This window comes from Hemitrygon akajei, chromosome 13 (genome assembly GCF_048418815.1).
Source record: "Hemitrygon akajei chromosome 13, sHemAka1.3, whole genome shotgun sequence".
Classification (NCBI taxonomy): Eukaryota; Metazoa; Chordata; class Chondrichthyes; order Myliobatiformes; family Dasyatidae; genus Hemitrygon; species Hemitrygon akajei.
This window is the reverse complement of record NC_133136.1, coordinates 25,685,094-25,697,787: the sequence shown is the minus strand read 5'-3', so window position 1 is coordinate 25,697,787 and position 12,694 is coordinate 25,685,094. Positions and strand designations below refer to the sequence as shown.

The window sequence follows — 12,694 nt, the reverse complement described above, 5'->3', positions numbered from 1 at the left end:
TTATACAATATACAGTCTGAAATTCTTACTCTTCACAGGCGTCCATGAAACCCCATAGAATGAATGATAAAAACATCAGAACCCCAAAGTCCCCTTCCCCCACCATCATGCAAGCAGCAGAGGCATCAACCCTCCCTTCCCACACATGCGACAACAGAAGCAGTGACCCCCCCCCCCCCATTCCAACATGCAAGCAGTAGCAAAAGGCCCCAAGAGACCTTGATCAAAGTTCTTCAAAAACTACAGTCCATAACCCAGTACTTCGGTACCTCAAACAAGAGAAATTTTTTAAAAAAAATCACAAACAAGAGAAAATCTGCAGATGCTGGAAATCCAAGCACACGCACAAAATGCTGGAGGAATTCAGCAGGAAAGGCAGCATCTATTGTTTTTGTGTGTGATTTCCAGCATCTCACTTTTGAGCATGAAAAGGTCCAGAGGGTTGGGAGGGGGGTGGTGGTGAAGGTTTTTCACTTTCATAGGGTCATATAGAAGTACAGCACAGAAACAGATCCTTTGGCCCATCTAGTCTGTGCTGAGCCATTTAAACTGCCTACATCCTTTGTATGTAGGAATGCTCTTCTGAACACAATATAGGAAAACCTAGCCTTTCCTTGCTCAGGATTCATCTTCAATTCCTTCCTGAAAGACCCTATTGAAGCAAACCATACCAAACAGCTAGCCTTGGATCATGATGATCAAAGTGAGGAGGGAATAGCTCCCTGCCAACCTCTAGTCCTACCTACAGTGCCTATAAAAAGTACTCACCCCCCCCTTGGAAGTTTTCATGTTGGTTTTACAAACATTGAATCACTGTGGATTTAATTTGGCATTTTTGACACTGATCAACAGAAAAAGACTCATTCCTGTCAAAGAGAAAGCAAATCTCCACAAAGTGATCTAAATTAATTACAAATATAAAACACAAAATAATTGATTGCAAAAGTATTCACCCCCTTCATGTCAGTATTTAGTAGAGGCACCCTTGGCAGCAATTACAGCCTTGAGTCTGTGTGGTTAGGTCTCTATCAGCTTTGCACATCTGGAAACTGCAATTTTTCCCTTTCTTCTTTGCAAAATTGCTTAAACTCTGTCAGATTGCATGAGGATTATGAGTGAACAGTCCTTTTCAAGGTCACACACAAATTTTCAATTGGATTGAGGTCTGAACTCTGACTTGGCCATTCCAGGACATTAACTTTGTTGTTTTTAAGCCATTCCTGTGCAGCTTTGGGCTTATGCCTGGGGTCATTGTCTTGCTGGAAAGCAAACCTTCTCTCAAGTAGCGGTTCTCTTGCAGACTGTATCGAGGTTTCCTCCAGAAATTCTCTGCATTTTGCTGCATTCATTTTACCCTCTACCTTCACAAGCCTTCCAGGGGCTGCTACACAATTCAGCCACCACCATGTTTCACGGTAGGGATGGTGTGTTTTTGATGATGTGTATAAGCCTAACATAGCATTTAGCCTGATGGCCAGAAAGCTCAAATTTAGTTTCAGCAAACCATAGAAACTTCTTCCAGCTGACTTCAGAGTCTTGCACATGCCTTCTGGCAAACTCTAGTCAAGATTTCATGTAAGATTTTTCAACAATGTCTTTCTCTTTGCCACTCTCCCATAAAGCTGCATCTGGTGAAGCACCTGGCCAACAGTTGTAAGCACAGTCTCTCCCATCTCAACCAATGAAGCTTGTGACTCCTCCAACATCATTATAGGTGGCTTGGTTGCCTCCCTCACTAGTCCCCTTCTTGCACGGTCACTCAGTTTTTGAGGATGGCCTGCTCTAGGCAGATTTACAGCTGTGTCATATTCTTTCCATTCCTTGATGATTGACTTAACTGTACTCCAACGGATATTCAGTGACTTGGAAATTTTCTTGTATTCATCTCCTGACTTGTGCTTTTCAATAACCTTTCCACAGAGTTATTTAGAGTGTTCTTTTGTCTTCATGGTGTAGTTTTTGCCAGGATACTGACTCACCAGCAGATGGACCTTCCAGATACAGGTGTAGTTTTAATACCAGCAATTGAAACACATTGACTGCACATAGTCCTCCAAAAACAAATCTCCATTTATCTAATTATGTGACTTCTAAAACCAATGGCTGCACATTGATGATTTAGTGGATCATGTTAAAAGGGGTGAATACTTATGCAATCACTTATTTTGTATTTTATATTTGTAATTAATTTAGATCACTTTGTAGGGATCTGTTTTCATTTTGACATAAAATGGTCTTTTTCTGTTAATCAGTGTAAAAAAAAATTTGAATCCACTATGATTCAATGTTGTAAAACAATAAAACATGATAACTTCCCAGGGGGTAGATACTTTTTATAGGCACTATATAGGATAAAATTGTCTCGTTCCTGTAGCCTGTTCATAGACAAATTGAGATTTTATTAATAGGAAACTTTAGCAGTAAAACTTAGAATATCTATTTCAATCTATTGGTTCAATTTAGTGGTGGTCTATTGATAGAGGGTAGGGATGCTGAAATAATTTTAATATCATTCAGTAAAATTATATTTTAACAAGGAGGTATTTGTGCAAAGTCTTCATCATTAGTTTTTGAGATAGATGACTTGTGTAATTTGACCATAAGTTTGCCACATGGAGCTGGCTTGAGAGGAACATGGGACCTCTGGACGTAAACTATAACTTCCTCTGGTCTTCATGGCTGGCCACCTGTACTCCTGCACACCTGCTTGTTAATGCAAATATCTAATTAACCAATCACGTGGCAGCACTTAGTGCATAAAAGCACACAGTCATGGTCAAGAGGTTCAGCTGTTGTTCAGACCAAACGTCAGAATGGGGAAGAATATGATCTAAGTGAGTTTTTGAGTGTGAATGATTGTTGGTGCCAGACTGGGTGGATTGAGTACCTCAGAAACTACTGATCTTGTGCAGTTCAGAGTTTACAGAGAATGGTGCAAATAAAAAAAATCAAATGATATCCAGTGAGTGGCATTTTTCTGGGGCAAGATGCCTTGTTAATGAGAGAGGTCGAAGGAGAATGGCCAGACTGATAAACAGACAGGAAGGTGACAGTAACTCAAATAACCACGTGTTACAACGGTGGTGTGCAGAAAAGCACCGCTGAAAGCACAACACATCAAACCTTTAAGTGGACGGGCTACAGCAACAGAATATCATGAACATACAATTAGCGGCCACTTTATTAGATACAGGAGGTACCAAACAGAGTGGCCACTGAGTGTATATGGTCCTTAACCTTTTCCCTTCTCAGTTCATGTGAGAAAACAGCCCGGGGATGAGTATCTTCTGGTGGTGTGACAGGCAGAGCAAATACTTACACAACCAATCACCTCTGATAATTTCAGTTCAGGAAATAGGGTTTACTTGAATAGACCTACCTAATTGTATTACATGTCTTACCTTTGGGTTTGGATGACGGCTAATGATAAGGCCGATAGGACCTGGACCACACTCACTTAGAATCGCATACGCTTCACTTAGAGCAGCATGTCGCAGACTCACAGAGTCCACTTCTAAAATTTGATCCCCTCGGCTGCAATAAAAGGCAGAGAAAATTCATTAATTTTGCCATTTTCAGTCTCCAGAGACATCAAAAAACTGATAGTGTTCCACTCTGAATTATACAGTTGCACTCATTCATAAGACAGCAAAAGAGTCCTTTCTTTCTAAATTAGATAGTCAGTAAAATAATAACAAGGCACAATTCATTTAAGTAGTTTCATCCTGTGCTATTTTTCTCAAGGCTGACATTACATGAAGAAGACAGCAATCAAATGAAATCTGAAACCATCTGCACTCAACTGGTGCTTTATACAACAAATAAAACACATGGGCTTTATTAGTTGTGCCCATTCTGACAGGTAAGCTCAGATAAAAAAAAAGGTAAGTTCTGCAACTGGTTTGCTCCAAAATAGTCACTCTCCAGAGATCACACAAATTGCCGGCAGAAAGTTCACCACTCGACACTCACTTTAGATTTTAGTAGAAATTGTCTGACTGAAATTCTCTACTTCATTTTCAAGAAAGGAAGCATTTTTATTAAAATTAGTCAACGTCAGTGGGGTGGATTGTGGTTGTAATGCCCACATTCTCAACCCACTACACAATCCCTGCAGGTACATTGACATTTTTTCAGCCCTCCAGGTCTAATGAAGCTTCAAGCCTGCTGATCTAATGCCGTGACTGTCCCACAAAATGAAATGAGAGTGGGCTTCCGGTGGCTGAACTCTGCCTAAGGACAACCCTGACTGCCTTTGAAGGCCTGCTTAACTGCTTTTAAATGTCTCTAATAATTTGAAACACTTAAAGTAGTTAAAATAAATTTATCTAAAACTTTAAATGTTAAAATTACTTTGCACATTTAACTGATAAAATTAATTCAAACATGAATACTAATTAATAAACAAATATTTCCAACTATCTTTTCCATCCAGATAAGCAACCCTAAGCAAGTCAATGAGGTTACATAACCAATTCAACAGACACTATTCCATTCTGAATACTAGATGTTTATAATTTAGTATTTAAAATTACAGTTAGATGGTTTAAAGCATGGGTAAACCACCGCCTTTAACTGTTTAAAATGATTTTTTTTAATTTATGAGCTACCCATACTCTCTGTTGACCTATAAATGAGTCAGAGCATAGCAGGTGCAGATCTCTGGAGGGCTAAAAGATTATGACAGTGAATTAAGCCATCAAAATTGTCGAAGAATTGTGATATGATCCTCCAAGAGGACCCCAACCTTGCCGTACGTTCTGGAGGCTTGCATGCCTTAATGACCTGGAGAGCTATGTTGGCTGGAGTCAAGGCTTTGTGCCTTGACTCTTGGTGGGGTCACCCATGCCAAACAGATCAACAGGTAGAGGTAGGATGGACAAATTCAAGAGTCATTTAGATCTTATCATTCAAGAATCTAAGGAAATGAAGCAGACTTTGGAATCTTTAAATTTGCGAACCCGGGATTTAGAAAATAATACGAAGATGGTGTGAATGGATTACAAAGCCTGGGAAAAGAAGGATTGAGAAAGTAAAAATAATGGATAAACTGGACTCCCTTGAAAACTATAGCAGAAGAAATAATATCAAAATAGTGGGTTTAAAAGAGGGTCTGGAAGGAAGAGACAGTAACTTTCTTTCAAGAATGGATCCCCAAAGTTCTGGGGAAAAAGCATTTTGATAAAAAAATTAATTATAGAAAGAGCCCACAGGACTTTAATCCGCCAACCACTTCCAGAGCAAAGGCCGTGCTCTATACTTATACGCTTTTTGAAGTATCGAGATAAACAAAAAGTATGACGAGCTGCAGCAATAGAGGCCAGAGAGAGAAATGGCCTATTAGAGTTTGAAGGGGGAATGATATCCTTCTTTCCAGATATTAGTGTGGCCTTGTTAAGAAAAAAGACTTTGACTTAACAAGGAGGTTATTAAAGAATAAAGGTCTTCAATATTCTTTATTATATCCAGCAAAGCTGAGAATTACTCTGTCGGATGGAGGGAGGAAATTTTTTACTAACCCCCAGGAGGCGATAAAATTTATTCAAAAAATATCTGAGACATCGTGATTCAAAATATTCTTCTGGAACAAGAGGCCTAAAAAGATTTATCTTGGAAAAAATATATGAAGAAAATTATTTGATTTTCATTATCAATATAGATTAATTTTAACATGAAAATCTTGAACTTCAAATCTATATGATTATGGATGAAGACTATTATGATTTAAAATATTGATTACAGATGGTTTCTTTGAATTATTATACTTAGGAACTATATAGTTCATCTAATTTTGTTATAACTAGTATGAATAGCTTTGATTGTACAGATATCAACTTCTTATATGTTTAATTTTTGGTATGCTGGATATATATTAAGTTACAATATTTAGGGTTATATTTAGTAGTTTCTTTGAACTCTTCTTTATTTGGATATATTGTTATATTAATGATATTTACTTTCAATATTATAGATTATGCTAGATATTTAGTAATAACGGGTGTGGAATATAATTTATTTTTACAGATGTTTAATTAAGGAATTATTGGGGAGTGGATAAATTAACAAAAAGATTAATTATGTTATATGTTAAAGAATGTCCATCTTTAGTGCGATGTTTATTGGACCCCACAGTAAGAGGGGTTAAGGCGCCGTGGACTTGGAACGCCAGTTGGGAGGGTTTTTCTCCTTTTCTTTTTCTTTCTTTAATTTCTTTTTTTCTTTTTTCCTTTCTATTTTCTATACTCTATTGAGAATGGCACCAAATATCTCAGAGCCACTCAAAGAAGTGGGATTAATTTATACTTTTTTTTGTGGGCAGGATTTATCAACTAATAAAATCTGATAAATATGAATAGAGCAATTAAATTTTTAAGTCTTCATGTTAATGGGATAAATGGACCGATAAAAAGGAAAAAAAGTTCTGGCATATCTTTAAAAAAATCATATTGATATCGCCTTTCTTCAAGAAACTCCTCTTACAGTGACAGAACATAACAAATTAAAGAGAGGATGTGTTGGTCAAGTAATAGCATCCTCCTTTAACTCTAAAGCCAGGGGAGTGGCAGTATTGATAGGGAGGAATTTGCCAGTGAAGGTGGAGTGTACTATCATAGATCAGGCTGGGAGATTTGTTATGGTCAATTGTCACATATATTCAGAATCCTGGACACTTTGAATTTATATGCCCCCAATTATGACGATGAGAAATTTATCCAAAATATTTTTCTGAAAGTTGTCGAAGGATATGAAAATATCTTAATTGGAGGAGATTTCAATTTTTGTCTGGATCCAATTTTAGATAGATCAGTTAAAAAAGTCCTGAAGGTCAGGGTAGCAAAAACCACCCTGGCCTTCATGAAGGACTTGAATATAATAGATGCTTGGAGATGGCAGCATCCAAGGGAAAGAGACTACTCTTTCTATTCAAAACAATATGATTCCTATTCTAGAATTGACTTATTTTTAATATCAGCTAAATTAGAAAGTAGGATCATTCAAATAGAATATGCTGCTAGACTACTCTCGGACCATTCACCTTTAATTTTATCAATTGAAATGCCTGATAAACAAAAAACATTTTATAGATGGCATTTTAATCCTTTACTGTTGAAAAGCCCAGAGTTTCGCAGTTTTATTAGAGCTCAAATAGAACTGTTCTGTGAGACGAACTCACCCTCTACTGCCAATAATTTCTTATTATGGGACACATTAAAAGCATACTTAAGAGGACAGATAATTGGATATGTTAAGGGTATAAAAATAAATATGTAACAGAATTAAATGAATTGGGAGAAAGAAATAACACAATTAGAAAAAGACCGTCAGAATTTAACAAGAGGAAAACGATAAAAAATTAATAAATAAAAAATCAGAGTATAACACAAAACAAACCTATAAAATAGAAAAAAATGACACTAAAATCAAACCAACATTATTATGAATTAGAGAACCCATAAAGTACTATCTTTGCAGTTGAGGGTGGAAGAAACCTCCAAAGCAATAAATGCAATTCAAACAGGGGAAGGTAAGATTTCATATATGCCAAAAGAAATAAATGATACTTTTAAGCAGTTCTATTTGGAACTATACAAATCAGAATCAGTGAGTGACTCACTGAAAATTGATGATTTCTTGTCTAATTTACAACTTCCCAAATTGAGTCAACAAGATCAGGAATAACTGAATGCCTCTTTTTCTGGGGATGAAATTGAAAAAGCCCTGGGCTTATTACAGGCTAATAAATCGCCAGGAGATGATGGTTTTCCCCCTAAATTTTATAGAGAATTTAAGGATCAATTAATGCTCCTTTTTATGAGGGTTGTGTCTCAGGCTGAGGAGACCATACACTACTGGAATCCTTTTCAACAGCAATTATTACGTTAAATCTTAAAAAGGATAAGGATCTGCTAAAACCAGCATCTTATAGGCCTATCTCACTTTTAAATGCGGACTATAAAATAGATAGATGGATAGATAGATAGATAGATACTTTATTCATCCCCATGGGGAAATTCAACTTTTTTCCAATGTCCCATACACTTGTTGTAGCAAAACTAATTACATACAATACTTAACTCAGTAAAAAATATGATATGCATCTAAATCACTATCTCAAAAAGCATTAATAATAGCTTTTAAAAAGTTCTTAAGTCCTGGCGGTAGAATTGTAAAGCCTAATGGCATTGGGGAGTATTGACCTCTTCATCCTGTCTGAGGAGCATTGCATCGATAGTAACCTGTCGCTGAAACTGCTTCTCTGTCTCTGGATGGTGCTATGTAGAGGATGTTCGGAGTTTTCCATAATTGACCGTAGCCTACTCAGCGCCCTTCGCTCAGCTACCGATGTTAAACTCTCCAGTACTTTGCCCACGACAGAGTCCGCCTTCCTTACCAGCTTATTAAGACGTGAGGCGTCCCTCTTCTTAATGCTTCCTCCCCAACACGCCACCACAAAGAAGAGGGCGCTCTCCACAACTGACCTATAGAACATCTTCAGCATCTCACTACAGACATTGAATGACGCCAGCCTTCTAAGGAAGTACAGTCGACTCTGTGCCTTCCTGCACAAGGCATCTGTGTTGGCAGTCCAGTCTAGCTTCTCGTCTAACTGTACTCCCAGATACTTGTAGGTCTTAACCTGCTCCACACATTCTCCATTAATGATCACTGGCTCCATATGAGGCCTAGATCTCCTAAAATCCACCACCATCTCCTTGGTCTTGGTGATATTGAGACGCAGGTAGTTTGAGTTGCACCATATCACAAAGTCCTGTATCAGTTTCCTATACTCCTCCTCCTGTCCATTCCTGACACACCCCACTATGGCCGTGTCATCAGCGAACTTCTGCACATGGCAGGACTCCGAGTTATATTGGAAGTCTGATGTGTACAGGGTGAACAGGACCGGAGAGAGTACGGTTCCCTGCGGCGCTCCTGTGCTGCTGACCACCGTGTCAGACCTACAGTCTCCCAACCGCACATACTGAGGTCTATCTGTCAAGTAGTCCACTATCCAATCCACCACGTGAGAGTCTACTCCCATCTCTGTTAGTTTGTGCCTTAAGATCTTGGGCTATATATATATTATAATTATAGCAAAGGCATTAGTTAATAGATTAGCTTGATACCTGCCAAAATTGATTAAATCTGATCAAACAGGATTTATTAAAAATAGACAATTATCTGATAATATTGGCAGACTATTGACTATATTACATTTAGCTAAGACGAAAGTGGACTCAACTGTAGCGGTGGCTTTAGATGCTGAAAAGGCCTTTCATAGACTTGAATGGGATATTTTATTTAAAACAATGGAAAAATTTGGTCTAGGCCAAATATTCATAAATTGGATAAGAGCAATTTACCATCAGTCTAAGGCCAAAATAATTATGAATGGGCAGATTTCACCAGTTTTCTCTGTACATAGATCTAGTAGACAAGGTTGCCCACTATCTCCAGCTCTGTTTGTTCTGGCAATAGAGCCATTGGCTGAGGCTGTTAGACGGGATCCAGATATAAAGGGGTTTAAAGTGGCCCAGGAAGAATATAAAATTAATTTATTTGCTGATGACATTTTAGTATATTTGGCTGACCCGGCCGGCTCTTTGGTAAGACTTAGGGCCTTGCTGGACAATTATGGTATAGTCTCAGGATATAAATTGGAATAAAAGTGAAATTTTACCTCTAGGTAGAGGAAACTATGCCAAATATAAATATGGCACTTAGTTTAGATGGGTTAAATCCAACATGAAATATCTGGGGATTAAGTTTATTCGCAATTTGGATGACCTTTATAAACTTAAATATCTCCCCTTGCTGCGGAACGTTGAGGAGGACCTACGTAGGTGGATAAACCTTCCCGTCACACTGATGGGCGGGGTAAACTGTATAAAACTGAAGATAATGCCAAGACTTCAGTATTTTTTTCAAGTCTTTACCTATCCCATTATCCAATAATTTTTTAAAGATTCTCAATGGACATATTCCTCTATTTTTATGGTCAGGTAAAATATCTAGAATCTCCATGGAAAAATTGACCTGGGACTATAAATTGGGAGGGTTAAAATTACCAGATTTTAAAAAAATATTATTTAGCTGCACAAGCACGTTTTATTGCTCCTTTTTTTGATGAGACGGCTATTCCTTCTTGGGTTACAATTGGCTTACACATGATAGGAGAAGAGATGGCAGAAGAATTTATATACAAATGGGACTCCAAATTAATTAAAAACCAATCCTCTACTGAGACATGTAATTTATGTCTAGGAAAAAATTAAACAATTTATGGGTCTGAAAAAAGGAATATCCTCAAAGACGCCTCTATCTCAGAACAGATTAATACCCATGACTCTGGGTAATAAATTTCCAGCCACCTGGTATCAACACGGTATCAGGTGCGTTGAAGATTGTTATAATCAGCAGAAGCAATTTATGTCTTTTGAGGGACTTAAAAATAAATATAATTGATCTAATAACACATTCTTCTGCTATTTCCAATTATGATCTTTTTTGAGGGACTGTTTGGGTCCATCACTGACCCTACCAAGGTGCTCAGACATGGAGATTCTAATATGAAAGGGGAATATGACTAATTTTATTTCTAATATGTATTCTTTATTCTGGGACCAATGTCCAAAGCTTGGTATTTACAGATCGAGGGAAAGCTGGGAGTCGGATTTGGGCATTGTAATTGATCATCAATACTGGTCACATTTATGTTTGGATAGTGTTACCACTCTTATCAACTCTAGATACAGAATGATACATTTGAATTTTTTTTACATCAGTTATATCTCACACCTGAAAAAATACATAAAAATAAAGCAGAAATTTCTGATAAGTGTCTCAGGTGTGGCATAGATGTTGGTACCTTTTTGCATTCCACCTGGCTATGCACGAGATTGAGATCTTTTTGGATAGATCTGGGGGAGGTACTGGGAAAGATTCTGGGGATGGATTTCCCCCTAGACCCAGAATTGTTTCTTCTGGGGAACTTAGTAGTTTTGAAAGTTAACCTCCCCAGGAATAAATCCAAATTTATTAAAATTGCGCTGTCAGTAGCCAGGAAGTGCATAGCGGTAACATGGAAATCTGATTCCCTTGTACATATTGATCGTTGGAACAAAGAAATGCAAAGTTGTATACCCCTTGAGAAGATTACTTATACCCTTAGGAATGGGTACATTATGTTCATTGAGATTTAGCAACCATATTTGGATTACTTAAATGCCTGGATTGTTTAACCTATTTATTTTAATTTCTTAAATTAATATATCCCTTATTATAAGCTAGTTTCTGAAATTTGTATTTTAAACTGACTCTGAGAGCTGGATGCCTACTCTTCTTTTTCTTTTTTTTTTCTCTTTTCTTTCTTCTTCTCTCCCTTCCTTTTTTTCCTCTGTCTCTTATGTTTTTTTCCCCTCCTTTTTTCTAAATGCGGGAAGGTGTTGGGATAGGTGTTCTTTTTTTCCTTTCGTACCTATTAATGTATTTGAATTATTTTTAATATGTATTAATTGTTGTATTAATTGAGTCCTTGAATTCCTTCTTTAAAGATTTAAATAAAATATTTTTAAAAACTATAAATAAATGAATTAAATCAATTAAACATTTAAGTTGAAAGAAGTAAAAAAACTGAAAAATAAATCAAAGTTATCTTTGCCCCTTACAGCTATTCCTCTCCATTCAAATGGAAAACGATGTGATTTGGTTAGATTTTCAATATTAGTGCTGTAAGCTCTTTTGGCTTGCTTCAATTTTGGAGACACAAAAGAGACTGCAGGCACTGGAAATCCTTATCAACGCACACAAAGTATTGGAGGAACTCAGTGAGTCAGGCAGCATTTATGTTGGGAAATGTTCATTTCCCTCCATATATTCAGCCTGATCCACTGTGTTCCTTGATCATTTTGTATGTGTTGTTTCAATTTTGCACTTTGTTGCTGGAATCAGTGAAGAGTTCAATATCAGAATATACTTGGGTAAGCTCCACCAAACAGCTACAAATAAGCTTGGGATTTCCACTTATGCATGCACAAACATGCAAATCCAAAACTTTATGTTACCCCTGATGCTTCAGTACCATCAATACAGATTGTTCGTGGGGGTTCACCATGATTAAGTTGGCTCGGCAATAGCACTGCGATCCCGAATGGCAGTAAGTAAATGCAAATCTTTCTCTTTTCTTTTCAGTGAGCCTAGTTGAGTCCGATGAACATCAAACATAAAACTGGCCTTTTCACCCATGGCATTGTATCACCATTTTAACCTGCTGTAAGGTCAATCTAACTTTCCTTCCCACATAGACCTCCATTTTACTGTCAGCCATGTGCCTAAGAGTCTCTTCGATATTCCTAATGTATTTGCCTCTACCACTAACCCTGGCGGTGCATTCCACGTACTTACTGCTCTCTGTTTAAAATCCTTAATTCTGACACCACAACCCACCATACTTTTCTCCAATCTCTTTAAAATTATGCCCACTAGTGTTAGCCATTTCTGCCCTGGTAAAAAGGTGCTGGCTGCCCAGTCTATCTATGTCCATTATCTGAAACACCTCCATCAAGCCGCCTCTCACCCTCCTTCACTTCAAAGAAAAAAGCTCAGTCTTCTCAGCCCAGCTCTGCATCCTATCAGTGTCCCACTTAATGTACAACTTTCTACACTAACCACAACACTACTCACTTTAGAGTCC

General features: G+C 37.5%; 1 protein-coding gene across 2 annotated transcripts in view; it reads right to left on the bottom strand.

The window, feature by feature from the left end:
• Nucleotides 1-12,694, bottom strand: part of pdzd2 (PDZ domain containing 2) — a 457,654-nt gene that overhangs the window by 88,870 nt on the left and 356,090 nt on the right. For both annotated transcript variants that reach the window (XM_073064257.1, XM_073064259.1), the window contains one exon: nucleotides 3,402-3,534. In XM_073064257.1, the coding sequence (XP_072920358.1) occupies nucleotides 3,402-3,534 (133 nt within the window). The remainder of the gene's footprint in view (nucleotides 1-3,401; nucleotides 3,535-12,694) is intronic.